The sequence below is a fragment of the Agelaius tricolor genome, unplaced genomic scaffold, assembly GCF_023055355.1.
Source record: "Agelaius tricolor isolate 1412-34295 unplaced genomic scaffold, bAgeTri1.0.p SCAF_19, whole genome shotgun sequence".
In the NCBI taxonomy this organism is placed as follows: domain Eukaryota; kingdom Metazoa; phylum Chordata; class Aves; order Passeriformes; family Icteridae; genus Agelaius; species Agelaius tricolor.
In genome coordinates, this window is record NW_027269279.1 from 1480896 (window position 1) to 1496483 (window position 15588).

The window sequence follows — 15588 nt, forward strand, 5'->3', positions numbered from 1 at the left end:
AGGTGACTTTAAAGTAAAAAATATCCCAGCCAAAAGTACCTGTGAGGACAAAGGCATGGTAGAAGCAGAAACTGCAGTTGCATCAAGCTGGAAATCCTAAATAATCCAAAAATAACCCAGGCTGCAGGTTTGGAAGTTGCCTCCTTTCCTTGTTTGAGGAAAGGGAGAAAAAATTAAACCTGTGTCTAAAGCCTGTTGCAAGGAAATGAATTGCAAATAAGAAAAACAAATTGGAGTTAATTCCTCTCTTCCAGCATGGCTCCATTCAGTGTTCTGGGAGCCAGGGGATTTAGGGATCTGGAGATAGCTCAGTGTTTTTGGGTAACAAGTACAAACTGTAGCAGCTTTTAAGGCTTCAGAAGCTGTTTTTGATTAGGATCTTTTCTTTTGACAACTTTTTTTTCTTTTCAGGAAAGGAAAAAAAAAGAAGGAGGGGGGAGGAGGAAAAGGCTTTTTGTAACACAGTTGGGTTAGAGATGAGGGAAAATCTGTTTGAAATATGCAGGGACCTGAAAGCAAATCTTGAGTGAATAATAAGTTTAACTGACCTTAAAATATCCCATTGCCATGAGGGATTTGAGAGTAATACTTCAAATGGATTTTTGATGAGGCTCTGCAGGCTGTGGGGAATTGAATATTTTTACCCAACACGTTTTCTTATCTAAAATTTTCACAACAACTGGGGGGCGTGGGGGGGGGAGAAGAAAAAAACTATTTGGGAATGCCCAAAGAAGGGTTGGGGTTGTGTTGTTTTACTCTAAAGCTGCTGCTGGGCAGGGAAAAACCAATTTGCTGCAAGGTCACTTTTCAGAAGGACTTTAATTCCCCAATATTTGAATTTAATCCTGGAGCAGGTTCCTGGGTGGAACCCTTGGCATTCCTGATCCCAGGGGGTTTTCCTCACTGGGAACATGGATTTACCTGATCCTGGGGTGTTTTCCTCACTGGGAACATGGATTTACCTGATCCTGGGGTGTTTTCCTCATTGGGAACATGGATTTACCTGATCCCAAGTGGTTTTCCTCATTGGGAATGTGGATTTACCTGATCCTGGGGTGTTTTCCTCACTGGGAACATGGATTTACCTGATCCTGGGGTGTTTTCCTCACTGGGAACATGGATTTACCTGATCCTGGGGTGTTTTCCTCATTGGGAACATGGATTTACCTGATCCCAAGTGGTTTTCCTCATTGGGAACATGGATTTACCTGATCCTGGGGTGTTTTTCTCATTGGGAACATGAATTTACCTGATCTCAGGGGGTTTTCCTCATTGGGAACGTGGATTTATCTGATCCTGGGGTGTTTTCCTCACGAGGTTCTGGCCACCACTCAGCTGCAGCTTTCCATGGAAATGTGCAAGAATTCCTATTTTTGATCCTCAAATCCAGCTGGAACGGGCCGGTGGGATCTGACGGGGCAGACAGCTGGACAGACAGACAGACAGACAGAGCGTGTGATTGCTCCAGCCACACTTCCTTAGGAAACCAGGCTAAAAATAAGCAAAATCCAGTTCTTTCCCACAAATGGCTCCAGTTGCCACAAAGTGCAGCTTTCCCAGTGGAAAGAAGGGTTTTGTTAGAGAATCCCCAGTTGTTCCTTCTGGAGCAAGGAGAGAGGGAGGGAGCCCTGACAGGACAGATGGAGCCCCCATCTCCATCACCTGGGGCTCAGCCAGAGCTCTGGGAGCTGCAGAAAATTCAGGATATCCTGGAATTCCAGAGTGGTTTGGGTTGGAGGGACCTTGAAGCCCATCCAGAGCCAAGGGCAGGGACATTTTCCACTGTCCCAGGCTGCTCCAAGCCCTGTCCAGCCTCTCCTGGGACATTCCTGAGCCTTCCCAACACCTCCACAGCCCCTTTGGCCATGGCTGGAGGAACAGCTTTCCTCTTTTTTGTGCAGCAAAGTGCGGAATCCAGCCCAGCTCCCTCCTCAGGGGGGATTTCCTTCACCTGGGGACCAGCTGGGCAGGAGAGGGGGCTCCCAGCAGCATCCCCACATTCCCAAAGCTCCCATGTGCTCCAGGCTTGGCTGCGTTTGTGGGGCTGCTCCTTCACCTGTGCAGGCAGCAGGGACTGAGCAGGTTTTGGACACCAGAACCATTTGCTCCATGCTGGGGCTCCTCTCCCAGCTCCCTCCCACTGGGATGGGATGGCACAGGGAAGTTTGGGAATGGTGGCTCCCATCCCTGCCAGGCTGTGGGTGAAGCTCCTTGCCAGGAAATGAGGCTTTTTCTGATAGTCCAAAAAAAAAAAAAAAAAGCTGAATTTGTTTCTCATCTTCCCCTCAGGCTGGATTACAAATTTGACCCAGATGGGGAATCTGTGTTGTTTCTGTGGAAAACTGGATGCATTTTCCTTTTCCATCCCAAGGAGAGCAGTGTGACAGCATCAGGCTGAGACAAACACCATAAAAAAAAATCAGCTCTGGGGTTTGGAGGAGGGGGCACAGAGGAGCTCCTGCAGCCTGAGCTGGGGGGGACACGAGTGGGATGTGGCTGAGAGAGGCACAACGTGCCCTGGGGGGGACACAGCAGCTGCTGGCCAGCACAGGGGGTTTGGGGTGGCACTTTCCCTGCGAGCCCCCCAGGCTGAGGGGAGCACGGGGTGCAGGTTTGGGGTGAGGCAAAGTAGAAATTTCCCAGGGTATAGAATATACAGGTGCCCAGAAAGCACCAAGTGCTCGTTTTTGTCCTTTGGAAAGGAGACACTGGATAAATGACCTGAAACCATTGGAACGGGGCATGTTAGGAATTGTGGGGCTGGAGGGATCTTTTCTATTCCCTGAAAGTTGTTGGGGAGCCCCTTCCTGCTCCCCCTGGCTGTGCAGGAGGAGGGTGAGGAGCAGGGCAAGGGAGGGGACAGCCAGGGCACGGCCAGCCCTGCCCACGGTGGCCTCGGAGCCATCTGGAGAGCCCGGCTGCCCCTTCCCGCTGCCCCTTCCCGCGGCTCCTCCGGGCTCGGCCCCATCCCGAGATCAAATAAACACAAACAGCCTGAAATTATTCATGGCTCTGGGGACTTGTCTGCTGCCCGTCAGCAGCTGCTGAGCAAATCAGGGCAGCTGTCAATTGGGCAGCGGGAGGGGCTGGCTCTGGCTGACATGTGGGGGTAATTCCTCCTCCTCCTCCTCCTCCTCCTCTTTCCTTCCTTCCTTCCTCCCTGCCGGGCTCCCGCTGCTCCCGCACCTGCGGCACCGGGAGGGGCAGGAATTCTGGGGGTGCCCCTCGGCTGCACCCCAGGATTGGGACACGGAGGGACCCCTGGGAGCCACGGCCACAGAGGGGATGCAGGTCCTGCCCTGGTTAATTAGGCTGGGCTAATTAGCTGGGAGTTGTGGCTCGGGGAGCAGCGGCCATGGGATGGATGGATGGATGGATGGATGGATGGATGGATGGATGGATGGATTGAGGGATGGATGGATTGAGGGATGGATGGATGGATGGATGGATGGATGGATGGATGGATGGATGGATGGATGGATGGATTGAGGGATGGATGGATGGATGGATGGATGGATGGATGGATGGATGATGGATGGATGAGGGATGGATGGATGGATGGGTGGATGATGGATGAGGGATGGATGGATGGATGGATGGATGGATGGATGAGGGATGGATGGATGGAGGGATGGGTGATGGATGGATGGATATGGGATGGATGGATGGATGGATGGATATGGGATGGATGGGATTTTGGGAATAAATCCCTCCCTGAAGGGTGGCCAGGCCCTGGCACAGGTGCCCAGAGCAGCTGTGGCTGCCCCTGGATCCCTGGCAGTGCCCCAGGCCAGGCTGGAGGAATCTGGGATAGTGGAAAGGGTCCCTCCCTTCCTTTTCCTTCTGCTCAGCCACGCATCAGCAGGTGGGAGAATTCCTGTTTCTGCTGTCTGTGTAACTGCAAACCTGGAAACCCCAGTGATAAACCTGGAAACCCCAGTGATTTTTGTGACCTTTTTATGCCTCCCCTCTCCTCCATCAAGGTGGGAAACCAGGCAGGACCAGCCTGTTGCTGTGAGGGGATAATTTAGTGACAACTAATGAGTGTAATTTTTAAATTTGTAATTGAAACAAAGATCTTTACACAGAGTGGTCTCAGGGATTTTTTTCTGCTTTTTTTAAAGAAACCTTGGGCTAGTCAGGGTTAGTGGGGTCCCCTTTCCTCCCCAGCAGCTCCAAGAGCAATTTTCCCTTATTTATCGGCGCTCCCAAGGACCCCAGTTCCCAGGGGGATCAAATCTGTCACCAGTGTCGGTGCTGCAGGTTCAGAGGAGGGTAATTTGTGTTTCCCCCTGCTCAGACAGCAGGTCAGGTCATAAAGCACCAGATCCACGGGGAGGGGAGAGGCTCTGTAAAGGCTGCCCGTGCTGAAAGGTGCAATAATCCGCCGGATTACTTGCCGGGGGAGCTGCAGGGAAAAAATTTACTGCCTTGCAAAGGGATTATCCCAGCGCCGCTGCCAGCGGGTTTCTTCCCTTTCTTTCCTCAGAGGAAGGAAGTTTTTCATTGAATTCCTGCTGCTGGAGCCGGCGGGAGCCATGGAACTGGGGCTGGGCTGGGATTGAGCTGCTGGAGGGGTCGAGATTGCTGCAGAGGGATAAAACAGGAGGAGGGATAAAACAGGAGAAAGGATAACCAGGAGGAGGATTAAAGGGGAGAGGGGATAACCAGGATGAGTGTTAACCAGGAGGAGGAATAACCAGGAGGGACAAAGAGGAAAAGGGATAACCAGGAGGAGAGATAAAGAGGAAAAGGGATAACCAGGATGAAGAATAAAAAGGAGAAGGGATAACCAGAAGAAGGGATAACCAGAAGGAGGGATAACCAGAAGGAGGAATAACCAGGAGGAGGATTAAAGGGGAGAAGGGATAGCCAGTAGGAGGGATAACCAGGATGAGAGATAACCAGGATGAGGAATAAAAAGGAGAAGGGATAACTAGGAAAAGGGATAAGCAGGAGAAGGGGTAATCAGAAGGAGGAATAACCAGGAGGAGGATTAAAGGGGAGAAGGGATAGTGAGGAGGAGGGATAACCAGGATGAGAGATAACCAGGAAAAGGAATAACCAGGAAAAGAAATAACCAGGATGAGGAATAAAGAGGAGAAGGGATAACCAGGATGAGAGATAACCAGGAAAAGGGATAACCAGGATGAGGAATAAAAAGGAGAAGGGATAACCAGGAGGAGGAATAACCAGGATGAGGAATAAGGAGGAGAAGGGATAACCAGGATGAAGGATAACCAGCAGGAGGAATAAATCCTCTGCAGTGCAGCTCCAGCTGCAGGAACAGCTTTTCCCCAGCAGCCACGAGCACTCCAACCCCGAGCATCCCCTCCTGCGAACAGGGACCAAACCCAAGGGCTCCATCCCCCATCCCGAGCAGAGGATGGAGCTGGAGCAGCTTCCCAGGCTGGAGCTGGAGCCCAGGGCCACTCCTGAGCTCCTGAGTCCTTCAGCAGAGCCCCCCGGGGTTGGGGAGGGTTGGTTTTGTTTGATTTCCTTCCCCTGGAAGGCAGGAGCGGGGGCTGGGGCAGCCAAGGCCTTTAATTGTGTGCAATGAAGGCTGACAGTGCCGAGGCACAGCCTTTAAAAGGGGTACTGAACCTTTAATTCCTGAATAAATCATCTCCAGTCTGTTGCTCCTTCATCTGCAAGCTGTTTGAGGGGACACACGGGCACTGCTGGGAAGGGTCACCGGGAGATCAGAGCCCAGGGCCGGCCCGGGTCACAGGCAGGACACCTGCCACAGGCTGTCCCCTCCCTCGGGCCCTCAAAGGGACACTCAGAGGGGAGGAGAGGACATTCCTGACCGCTGCCAGGCCAAGGGGCTTCATTCCAGAGGGATGGAGAGCTGCCAGTGCAGCCCTGTCCTCACCGGGCACAGCCCCGGCCCAGGGTCACAGCAGGCTGGGCACGTGCCAGGCCCCATGTTCTGAGGGGGTTTTTGGGGATTCAGTGCCCCATCTGAAGGGTTTTTGGGGATTCAGTGCCCCATCTGAAGGGTTTTTTGGGAATTCAGTGCCCCATCTGAAGGGTTTTTGGGAATTCAATGCCCCATCATGGTTGGGCACCTTCCAGGCCCCATGCTCTGAGGGCGTTTTTAGGAATTCAGTGCCCCATCATGGCTGGGCACATGCCAGCCCAACCATCTGAAAGGTTTTTAGGAATTCAGTGCCCTATCATGGCTGGGCACCTTCCAGCCCCCATTTTCTGAGGGTTTTTTGGGGATTCAGTGCCCCATCTGAAGGGTTTTTGGGGATTCAGTGCCCCACCAAGCTGGCAGCCTTCCAACCACATTTTCTGAGGGGTTTTTTGGGGATTCAGTGCCCCATCATGGCTGGGCATGTGCCAGCCCCCATTTTCTGAGGGGTTTTTTAGGGATTCATGGAGCTGTTCTGTTTCCCACCTGTTTTTACCCAAGCGGTGGCTTCAGCTGTGTTTTCACTCACAGTTATTCAAACTCCACTCACAGTTATTTAAACTCCATCAGAGAGGAGGCCCTGGGGGCTCTTTTTGGACCCCATAAGAGAGGAGGAGCTCCTGGGGGCTCATTTTGGGCCCCATCAGGGACAGCCCCAGCAGTGCTGGCTGTGAGGGGTTCCTGGCAGTGTCACTGTGGAGCTCAGGTGGCATTTTTGGGGTGACCCCAAATCTTGTAGCTGCTCCACAATGGAGAAAGGTGAGGAGGGGTCATCCCAAACCCCATTTAGAGACCAAAGAGCCTCTTCTGCAGTGTGGGGAAGGAGCTGTGCCCTGCTTGAGGCTGATTCCTGCTCTCCACAATCCACCTTTCACCCTAAGGATCCAGCTGGAATAACCAGGCAAGGAAAGCACCCTCCAGGGCCTGGAGCTGCCCATAACTGCAGCCTCTGGCCACGCACATGGGCAGGAAATGCGATGGAAATTCTGGGTTTTGGGAACTGAACTGAATGTGGGGACTGCAGGGCTGGGGGGACACGGCCTTTTCCACACCTTCCTGCTGGGAATCCTGGGATCCCAGGGCGTCTGGGAGATTTTCTGGGTGGGAAAAGCAGAAAAGCTGGGTTCACCAGCCCTGGTTCTTGTGGGGGTTAATGATGGTGTTGGGTGGTGCTGGGAGCAGCCCTGCCATTAGAAATGCAAATGTTGCCTCTGGATTCTCCCCTTGCCTTTATTGCACATCCCTAGGTCCGGGTGCCACGTCCAGCCCGACCCTCCCTGAGCCCCCCACAGTCCCCAGGGCAGCCCCCTGTGCCCTGCAGCCCCTCGGGGAGGGCTGGGGGGCTCACACCCCCTTCCCCTCCTCCTCTGGGACTCTTCATCCACCCGAACCCAGCCCAGGGACCCCGTGGGGTGGCACTGGGAGAGCTCGGGGGTCCCTTGTGTGGGCTGGGGACCCCCCAGCTGTGGGGTGAGGGGGGAATTTGGGGCTTCTGGGGGGCAGGAGGAGCCCCTGGGGATGCTCCAGCCGGGAGCACGACCCGCCAGAGCCCCTGGCTGTGTGATGTATCAAACGGTAATTAGGAGCAAAGGGCAGAGGGGCGCAAAGGAGCATTAATAAATTATCCGCCTGCTTGTTAATTGACGTGTCTCAGTCAGCCCGTGGTGGAGCCCGGGGCTCGGCTCTCCTTGCAGGCGCATCGCAGCCTTGTTACTGCCCTCATTAGCATATTCAGGGCTCCCTGCTTAAAGGCAATTAGCTCCCGGCCAGGCCTGATTGGGAAGCCGCGGCCTCATTTGCACATTTTTGAATCGGTGAAAGAATCAAAAATAATGGGGGCAGCTCGGGGGTGGGGAGCGCTGGGGGGGCACTGCCAGGACCTGCCGGGGAAGGCGAGGGGGAGCAGCTCGGTAATGAGGGTAAAGAGGAACGCGGGCTAATTTGGTCCCGGGCGGCTTGGGGAGCTCATCCCTCCCGGTTCATCCCTCCCAGTTCATCCTTCCCAGCTCATCCCTCCCGGTTCATCCTTCCAGTTCATCCTTCCCAGCTCATCCCTCCCGGTTCATCCTTCCCAGCTCATCCCTCCCGGTTCATCCTTCCCAGCTCATCCCTCCCAGTTCATCCTTCCAGTTCTTCCCTCCCGGTTCATCCCTTCCTAGCTCAGCCTTCCTAGCTCTTCCCTCCCGGTTCATCCCTTCCAGTTCTTCCCTCCCGGTTCATCCTTCCCAGCTCATCCCTCCCAGTTCTTTCCTGTGTCCATGTGGGAATTCCTCCTCCCTGGCATTTCCAGGGGATGAGCAGCTGGCAGAGCCTGTGCTGCTCCCCTGCTTTGGGCTGGGACAGAGTTCATTTCCTTCTGGAGCTGCCCTGGGTGATAACTCAGGGATGCTTTGGGCTGGAGACTTGTTTATCTCCTGGGAGTGCATCCCCTGCTCTCTCAGCTCGGTGCTGGGAGGAGTTCTGCTCCAAAAAATCATCAGGAATCGTGAAGCAATTAACTCTGGAAAGTTCTGTTGGCCCAGTTTTTGAAGTCTGCTTTGATTCCCTGCCTGCTGTGGCTGTTAATCACTATTTAATGCAGCTCTCTGCATTTTTATCATCATTTTATCTGCTGTAATTTATTGTGTGTTACCTTAGCCGAGGAAGCATTTTCATGTGTTGAATGTCTCCATGTAGGAACTCCCAGCTCCGATGCCTCTCAAGTGCCAGTTCTTTTATTAATTAAAAACAAACATTTATCAGCTTAATAGAGAGGCAGAAGAGTTTTTATCCTCCCCCTGGGCACACAGTCTCCTCTGGAAATCCCAGCTCCTCCCAAGGCTCCCCCAGTGCCGTGTCCTGAACCTGCAGGCACTGCTTGGCATTCCCAGGGTGCTCTCTTAGGTCAAGAAGAATTAACTGTAAATTTAATTAACATTCCTAATGCTTGGGTTAAAGTGGAGCCCAGCAAAGCCGGCTCTGCTCTTTGCCAGTTTAAGCCAGAGCTGGAGGGAGCTGGGTGTTATCAATAATTAACCGGCTCATTTAGGGGAAGTATTAGGGCATTAATGAAACTGTGAAATGTTTAATTACTGTGCCAGGAGCTGGGGCTGCTGAGGAAGAGGAGGAGTGGCACCATTCATTGCTGCCCCTGAGGGAATCCCGGGATGTCCCTGGGATGGGGAAATTCAGGGACTGAAGCTCCCCGCACCCATCACTGCCACGGGAGCCGCTGGGAGACCCCATCCAAGCCGGTCTATCATTAAAACTTCTGTTAATTACGCGGTAATTAAGGTGTGGGTGGTGTGATGGCCCTGGGAGGCTCAGCCTGGCCGGGATGTCCCTGTGCAGGACAGGGAGGGATAGGAGGGGTTTGCTAGAGGGGCTGTGCCTGCCCCATCCCTGGAAGGGTCCAGGGCCAGGCTGAGATTTAGTGGGGCCTCTCCAGGTGCCCATCCCGGGTTTGCCGTGGGTAATAAACAATTTATTGCCCACTGAGGAGCGGGGCTGGGTCAGACCCTGAGCCCAGGTTTGCTGCGAGGGCTGGGTGCAGTGAGGATGAGGATGGAGCCATTCAGAAATCCCAAGGAAACACAGAATGGATGCCTCAGGAAGGTGCCAGGAGAGGCTGGTGAAGCAGCCTGGAAAGCCCTGCGGTGTTTTCTGCATGGAGTTGAAGTTCAGGATGCTCAGCTCGTCGGGAAGCCCCACAGGAGGGTGGTGGAGCTGTGCTGTGCTCCCAGTGAATCCCAATCCCCATCCCTTGGGTTTTCCTGGGCTCTGGGACAGGGATGGGTCTAATCCCTGTTGGGAAGGGGATTCCCAGCAGGAGCTCTGTCAGTCAGCCTCTGGTAGGTGCAGTTAAACAGCCGTGGCTGCCCTGGGGTCCATGGATCCCTGAATGCACCCATGGTGCCAAACGGGGGCTGTGCTGCCAGGTGAGGGCACCAGGGACAGGAAATGCCTCTGAAAACGCTGGCACTGTGCAAAAATTAAAAGTGGTGGAGGGGGAGAAAAGCCACAAATGGCTTCTGCTCTTGTTTGGGGGAGGGAGCTGTGGGGGCCCAGCGTCGCTCACAAATGCTTTTAATAAAATGTTCTTTCCTGAGTCCAGGGGAAAAATCCCAGAAACCTCAAGCTTTCCCCATGACATAAGGAGCAGATGCTGCTGGGCACAGCCCTGTCCCTGTCCCCAGCTCCCTGCCAGGCACAGCCCCAGCACTGGGATGCAATTCCCAGAGAATCCCTGGCTGTCCTTGGCAGTGCCCAGGGCTAGGACGGGGCTTGGGGCACCTGGGGACAGCAGAAGGGGTCCCTGCCCTGGCAGGGGTGGCATCTGTGAGCTCCCTTCCTGTTGGGGAAGATGAAACAGGAAAGCCTCATCAATATGATTGCCTGGCAAAAGATTTTGAGAATATGGAAACTATAAGTGAGATTGAAATGAAAGCAAGCTTTGAGATCCCTCAGTTACTGAACAACTGGAAAACAATGGTGTGGCCACTGAAGGTAATCCCCTTTTGATGGAACAACACCCTCTGCTTGCAGACAGGCCCAAGGGTCCAAGCAGACCCTACAGCTTGGCAGAAGGGGCCCAAAGAGGAGTTTTTAGGGTTTAAAATGTAACACAGTGTGGTAATGTAGTGATTCTTATAGGCTGTATGTAAATGCTATAGGATTGGTACTAGATTGGTTAGTGAGAATTAGAATATTCAACACAGAAGATTTATTGTATTGGAACGGGAACCTCGTGCTCTTAGCTCTTGCCTCTTAGCTCTTACTTTTCTATGCTCTTACCCCTTTTACTCTCTTATGCTTTTACTCTCTTACCCTCTCATCCTCTCTCCCCCTCTCTTCTCTCAGTCCTGCTCTGAGCTGTGCCTGGCAGCTCCCAGCAGGGCCCTGCACTTGGCCCTTTGCAATGAACCCCAAATCCCAAAAGGCCCTGCACTTGGCCCTTTGCAATAAACCCCAAATTCCAAAAGGCCCCTGCACTTGGCCCTTTGCAATAAACCCCAAGTTCCCAGCCCTGGCTGCAGAGATCTCTCGTCTCCATCCGTCCCGACCGTGCTATCCCCCGGTGCTCCTACACCTTCCCAAACATTCCAGGATTTTGTGGGTGGGTGTGCGGGGCAGGTGCCTGTGCTGGTGGCAGGGAGGACCCGTTCTGTCGCAAGGGGTGACACGGCTGGGTAATTTCTGCGGCAATTAATGCCTCATTAAAGTGCACGAGGGAACAATCAGAGCAGTGAATTTTACCCAGCACAATAGCTGGGCCCTCAGGGTTTTTTTCCTGCCTTTCTTTTGAAAAGGAAACAGTCTTTTTCTGGCTTTAACTGCTCCCTGTCTGGAGGCAGAGGAGGAGGGAGCCTTGGTGGGCATCTCCGTTCCCAGCTGGTGCTTGGGCATCACCCCCGTGATGGGATTTTCCGGGATTTTCCTCTGCAAGCCCACGGGGCGAGCTGAAACCTCCAGGACATGAAATCTGACTGGAGGCAGGGATGAACACCAGCCCTGTCCCAAAATGTTTGTGCTGAGGTGTCCCTCACCCTCTGCAGCTGCGGGCTGCGATTTCCAGGGCTGGGAAAGGATTCCAAGGGGGAGCAGCAGCCTGCAGGTGCTCTGTGGATGCTGCTGGGGGGACAGGGGACAGGGAGCTCCTGCCTGGGGACACTGGGGGGACAAAGGGAATGCTGAGATGGGCAGAGAGGCTGGAGCTCGGGAGCTCCTAGGAAGGTTTTGAGGATGAGAAATGACCAGAGGGGTGTGACAAGGTGGGGCAGGAGGAAAGGGGAGATGTGGCTGTAGGTTGGGTGCGGAAGTTTGCAGGCAGCCCCGACATGGGAAGAGATGAGAATCTGACTCCATGTTTCAGAAGGCTGAATTATTATTTTATTATATATATATATATATATATATATATATATATTATATTAAATGTAAATGATCTATTAAAAGTATACTAAACGAATAGAAGAAAAGGATTTCATCAGAAAGCTTGCAAGCAATAGAAAAAGAATGGAATGATAATAAAATCTTGTGATTGACCAGACAGTCAGAGACAGCTGGGCTGTGATTGGCCATTAATTAGAAACAACCACATGAGACCAATCAAAGATGCACCTGTTGCATTCCACAGCAGCAGATAATCAATGTTTACATTTCGTTTCTGAGGCTTCTCAGCTTCTCAGGAGAAAAAATCCTGGCAAAAGGATTTTTCAGAAGATATAATGGCTACAGCTGGGAAGCCCCTGAGCCTTTCTGGCCGGGTTTTGGGCTTTGTTCCCACCCATTGTCCCATCGGGTGGGAGCAGCTGAGACCTGACCGTGTCTGTCTGTCCTCAGGAGCCTGATGCCACGGACCCTGGACGGACAGATCACCATGGAGAAGACCCCCAGCTACTTTGTGACCAAGGAGGCCCCGCGGCGCATCCACAGCATGTCCCGGGACACGAAGCTGATCGTGGTGGTGCGCGACCCCGTCACCCGCGCCATCTCAGACTACACACAGACCCTGTCCAAAAACCCCTCCATCCCCAGCTTCCAGGCCCTGGCCTTCAAAAACCTCAGCACGGGACTGATCGACACCAGCTGGAGCGCGGTGAGGATCGGCATCTACGCCAAGCACCTGGAGAACTGGCTGCAGTTCTTCCCCCTCTCCAGGTTCCTCTTCGTCAGCGGGGAGAGGCTGGTCAGCGACCCCGCCGGGGAGATGGGCCGTGTCCAGGACTTCCTGGGGCTCCAGAGGCTGGTGACAGACAGACATTTCTACTTTAACGAGACCAAGGGCTTTCCCTGCCTGAAGAAGCCGGAGGGGGGGAGCAAACCCCGCTGCCTGGGCAAGTCCAAGGGGCGGCCGCACCCCACCATCGACGGGCAGGTGGTGCAGCGCCTGCGTGAGTTCTACAGACCCTTCAACATGAAGTTCTACCAGATGACAGGGCAGGATTTTGGGTGGGACTGAGCCCATCCCCAGGGCACGCTGCCAGGCTGGCACCTGCGCTGCCAGGACTGTGGTCCAGGGATGCCCGTGGGCATCCTTGGCCAGGGATGTCTGTGGTAATAATTGTCCAGGGATGCCCATGGTCATTGTGGCCCAGGGATGCCTGTGGTCACTGTGATCTAGGGATGCCCATGGTCATTGTCCAGGGATGCCCATGGGCATCGTGGTCCAAGGATGGCCATGGTCATTGTGGCCCAGGGATGCCCATGGTCATTGTGGCCCAGGGATGCCTGTGGTCATCATGGTCCAAGGATGCCCATGGTCATTGTCCAGGGTCATCGTGGTCCAAGGATGGCCATGGTCATTGTGGCCCAGGGATGCCCATGGTCATTGTCCAGGGATGCCTGTGGTCATCATGGTCCAAGGATGCCCATGGTCATTGTCCAGGGTCATCGTGGTCCAAGGATGGCCATGGTCATTGTGGCCCAGGGATGCCCGTGGTCATCATGGTCCAGGGATGTCCATGGTCATCATGATCCAGGGATGCCCGTGGTCACTGTGGTCAATGGATGCCTGTGGTCATCGTGATCGAGGGATGTCCATGGTCATTGTCCAGGGATGCCTGTGGTCATCATAATCTGGGGATGCCCATGGTCATCATGGTCCAGGGATGCCTGTGGTCACTGTGATCAAGGGATGCCTGTGGTCACTGTGATCAAGGGATGTCCATGGTCATTTTCCAGGGATGCCTGTGGTCATCATGATCCAGGGATGCCCATGGTCACTGTGATCTAGGGATGTCCATGGTCATTTTCCAGGGATGCCTGTGGTCATTGTGGTCCAGGGATGTCCATGGTCATCATTGTCCAGGGATGCCCATGGTCATTGTCCAGGGATGCCTGTGGTCATCATGATCCAGGGATGCCCATGGTCACTGTGGCCCAGGGATGCCCGTGGCCACCCCACCAGCACCCTCCTCCCTTTGTTCTAATTTATATCGGACCTTTTCTGACAAGAAATGGACTTTTCTGGAGTAGAGAGAAATATTTAATAAAACCTCAGATGAGCCCTCTCACCTCCCTGAGCAGATTAAATATTCTTCCATATAAACCTTGCTGATCTCCATTCACTGGGAGGGTTCTGGGTGGGACTGTGGGTTTGCGTGCACAGGGATTGTGGATCCATCCAGAATGAAACCTTTGGAGAACTCTGGGCCACACAGCTGAGGGTTCTGGGGGTGACACAGTCCCTGGTGGCCAGGGGAGGGCTGGGCAGCAAACCCCAGTCCTGGGAGATGTTTTGGAGATGGAAAAGAGTCTGCAGGAATTTCCCAGCTGAGCAGAACAATGAACAGCAGCAGTTCTGAATAAATGCCAGGTCCTGGCTTAGGGAGCTGTGGATCACCTTCCCATGTTCCTTGAGTGGCCCAGCTGGTAGGGCAGGGCCTTTCTAACCCTTAGCAGGAAAATTCCAGCTTCTCCACAATTTACCCAGCTCTGCCCTCTCAGTTCAATAATCTCAATAGTTTTTCAAATCTGCAGCCATCGAGGGTCATCATGGGAGGCTGCAGAAATTACTTTAATCTCTACTAACTAGTTTTCCCTTAATTAAAGATGGGGAAAACATTTAATTAACCTCTATGATCTTATTAGTGACTTGTATTTGTCTGTTTAATGAGCTAATTATGAGTTTTGGAGGGCCCTCAGGCCCTGCATTATTTGCAGATCTGCTTTGGCTGTGGTTCTTTCCATCATGCAGCATCCCAAGGCTGCTGAGGTGCCTCCTGTCACTGCTGCTGCTGCCTGGGCAGGAGGAGGGAGGCAGGTCCCACTTCTGGGATGTACAAGGGGCCTCATCCCTTCTCCTCCCCGGTCCAGGGTGGTTTCACACCCACACCCAGAGTTTCATCCCACACAGCTCTCCCTGCTCCAGGTCCTGGCACCTCCCTTGTGTCCCTGGGGTGAGGTTTGTCTCCTGTCCCATGCTCCAGGTGCAGGTGAGGTTGGGCAGGTTCCTGTCCGTTCCCAGGACAAATGACACCTGCTTAAGGTGACGCTGGAGAGAACAGCAAGCAGCTGCCAGCTGCTGTGTGGATTGGGCCATCGAGGAGGTGACAGTCCCCAGGGCTTTGTCACGGGGTAAAGCAGGACACTGCCAAGGCAGAGTGAGAGGAGATGAAGCCAGGGCTGGTTGAAATCCCAAAGTCCTGGAGTGATGCAGCTGTTCTGGGATGGACTCTGGGATGGACCCCCTGACCTGGCTGGGACCCCCCAGGCTATGACCTCCAGCTGTCAACCAGCACAGCTGGGATGGGCTCAGCATCTCCTGCCCGGGGCAGGGCCCCCAGGTTGTGACCCCCGGCTGTGACCCCAGGCCATCAATGTCCCCCCGGCTGTGTCCCCCCTGTCTGTGACCCCAGGCCATCAATGTCCCCCCCCCCGGCTGTGTTCCCCCAGGCTGTGACCCCCAGCCACAGCCCCTCCAGGGTGGGATGAGCTCAGCATCCCCTGCCCTGGCTGTGTCCTCCAGGCTGTGACCCGCGGTCATCAATGTCCCCCCCGGCCATGTCCCCAGGATGTGACCACCGGTTGTGACCTCCAGCCATGTCCCAGCCATCAATGTCCTCCCCAGGCTGTGACCCCCGGCCATCAACCAGCACAGGTGGGATGGGTTCAGCATCCCCTGCCCTGGCTGTATCCCCCCTGTCTGTGACCCCACGCCATCAATGTGTCCCCCAGCCGTGTCCCCC

At 54.0% G+C, this 15588-nt stretch overlaps 1 protein-coding gene across 1 annotated transcript in view; it reads left to right on the top strand.

Moving 5' to 3' along the window:
- Window positions 1-14030, top strand: part of HS3ST6 (heparan sulfate-glucosamine 3-sulfotransferase 6) — a 28749-nt gene extending 14719 nt beyond the window's left edge. Inside the window, exon 2 of the mRNA XM_071444867.1 lies at window positions 12242-14030. Coding sequence (XP_071300968.1) covers window positions 12242-12860 — 619 coding nt within the window. The 3' untranslated portion in view covers window positions 12861-14030. The remainder of the gene's footprint in view (window positions 1-12241) is intronic.
- The last annotated feature ends 1558 nt before the right edge of the window (window positions 14031-15588 follow it).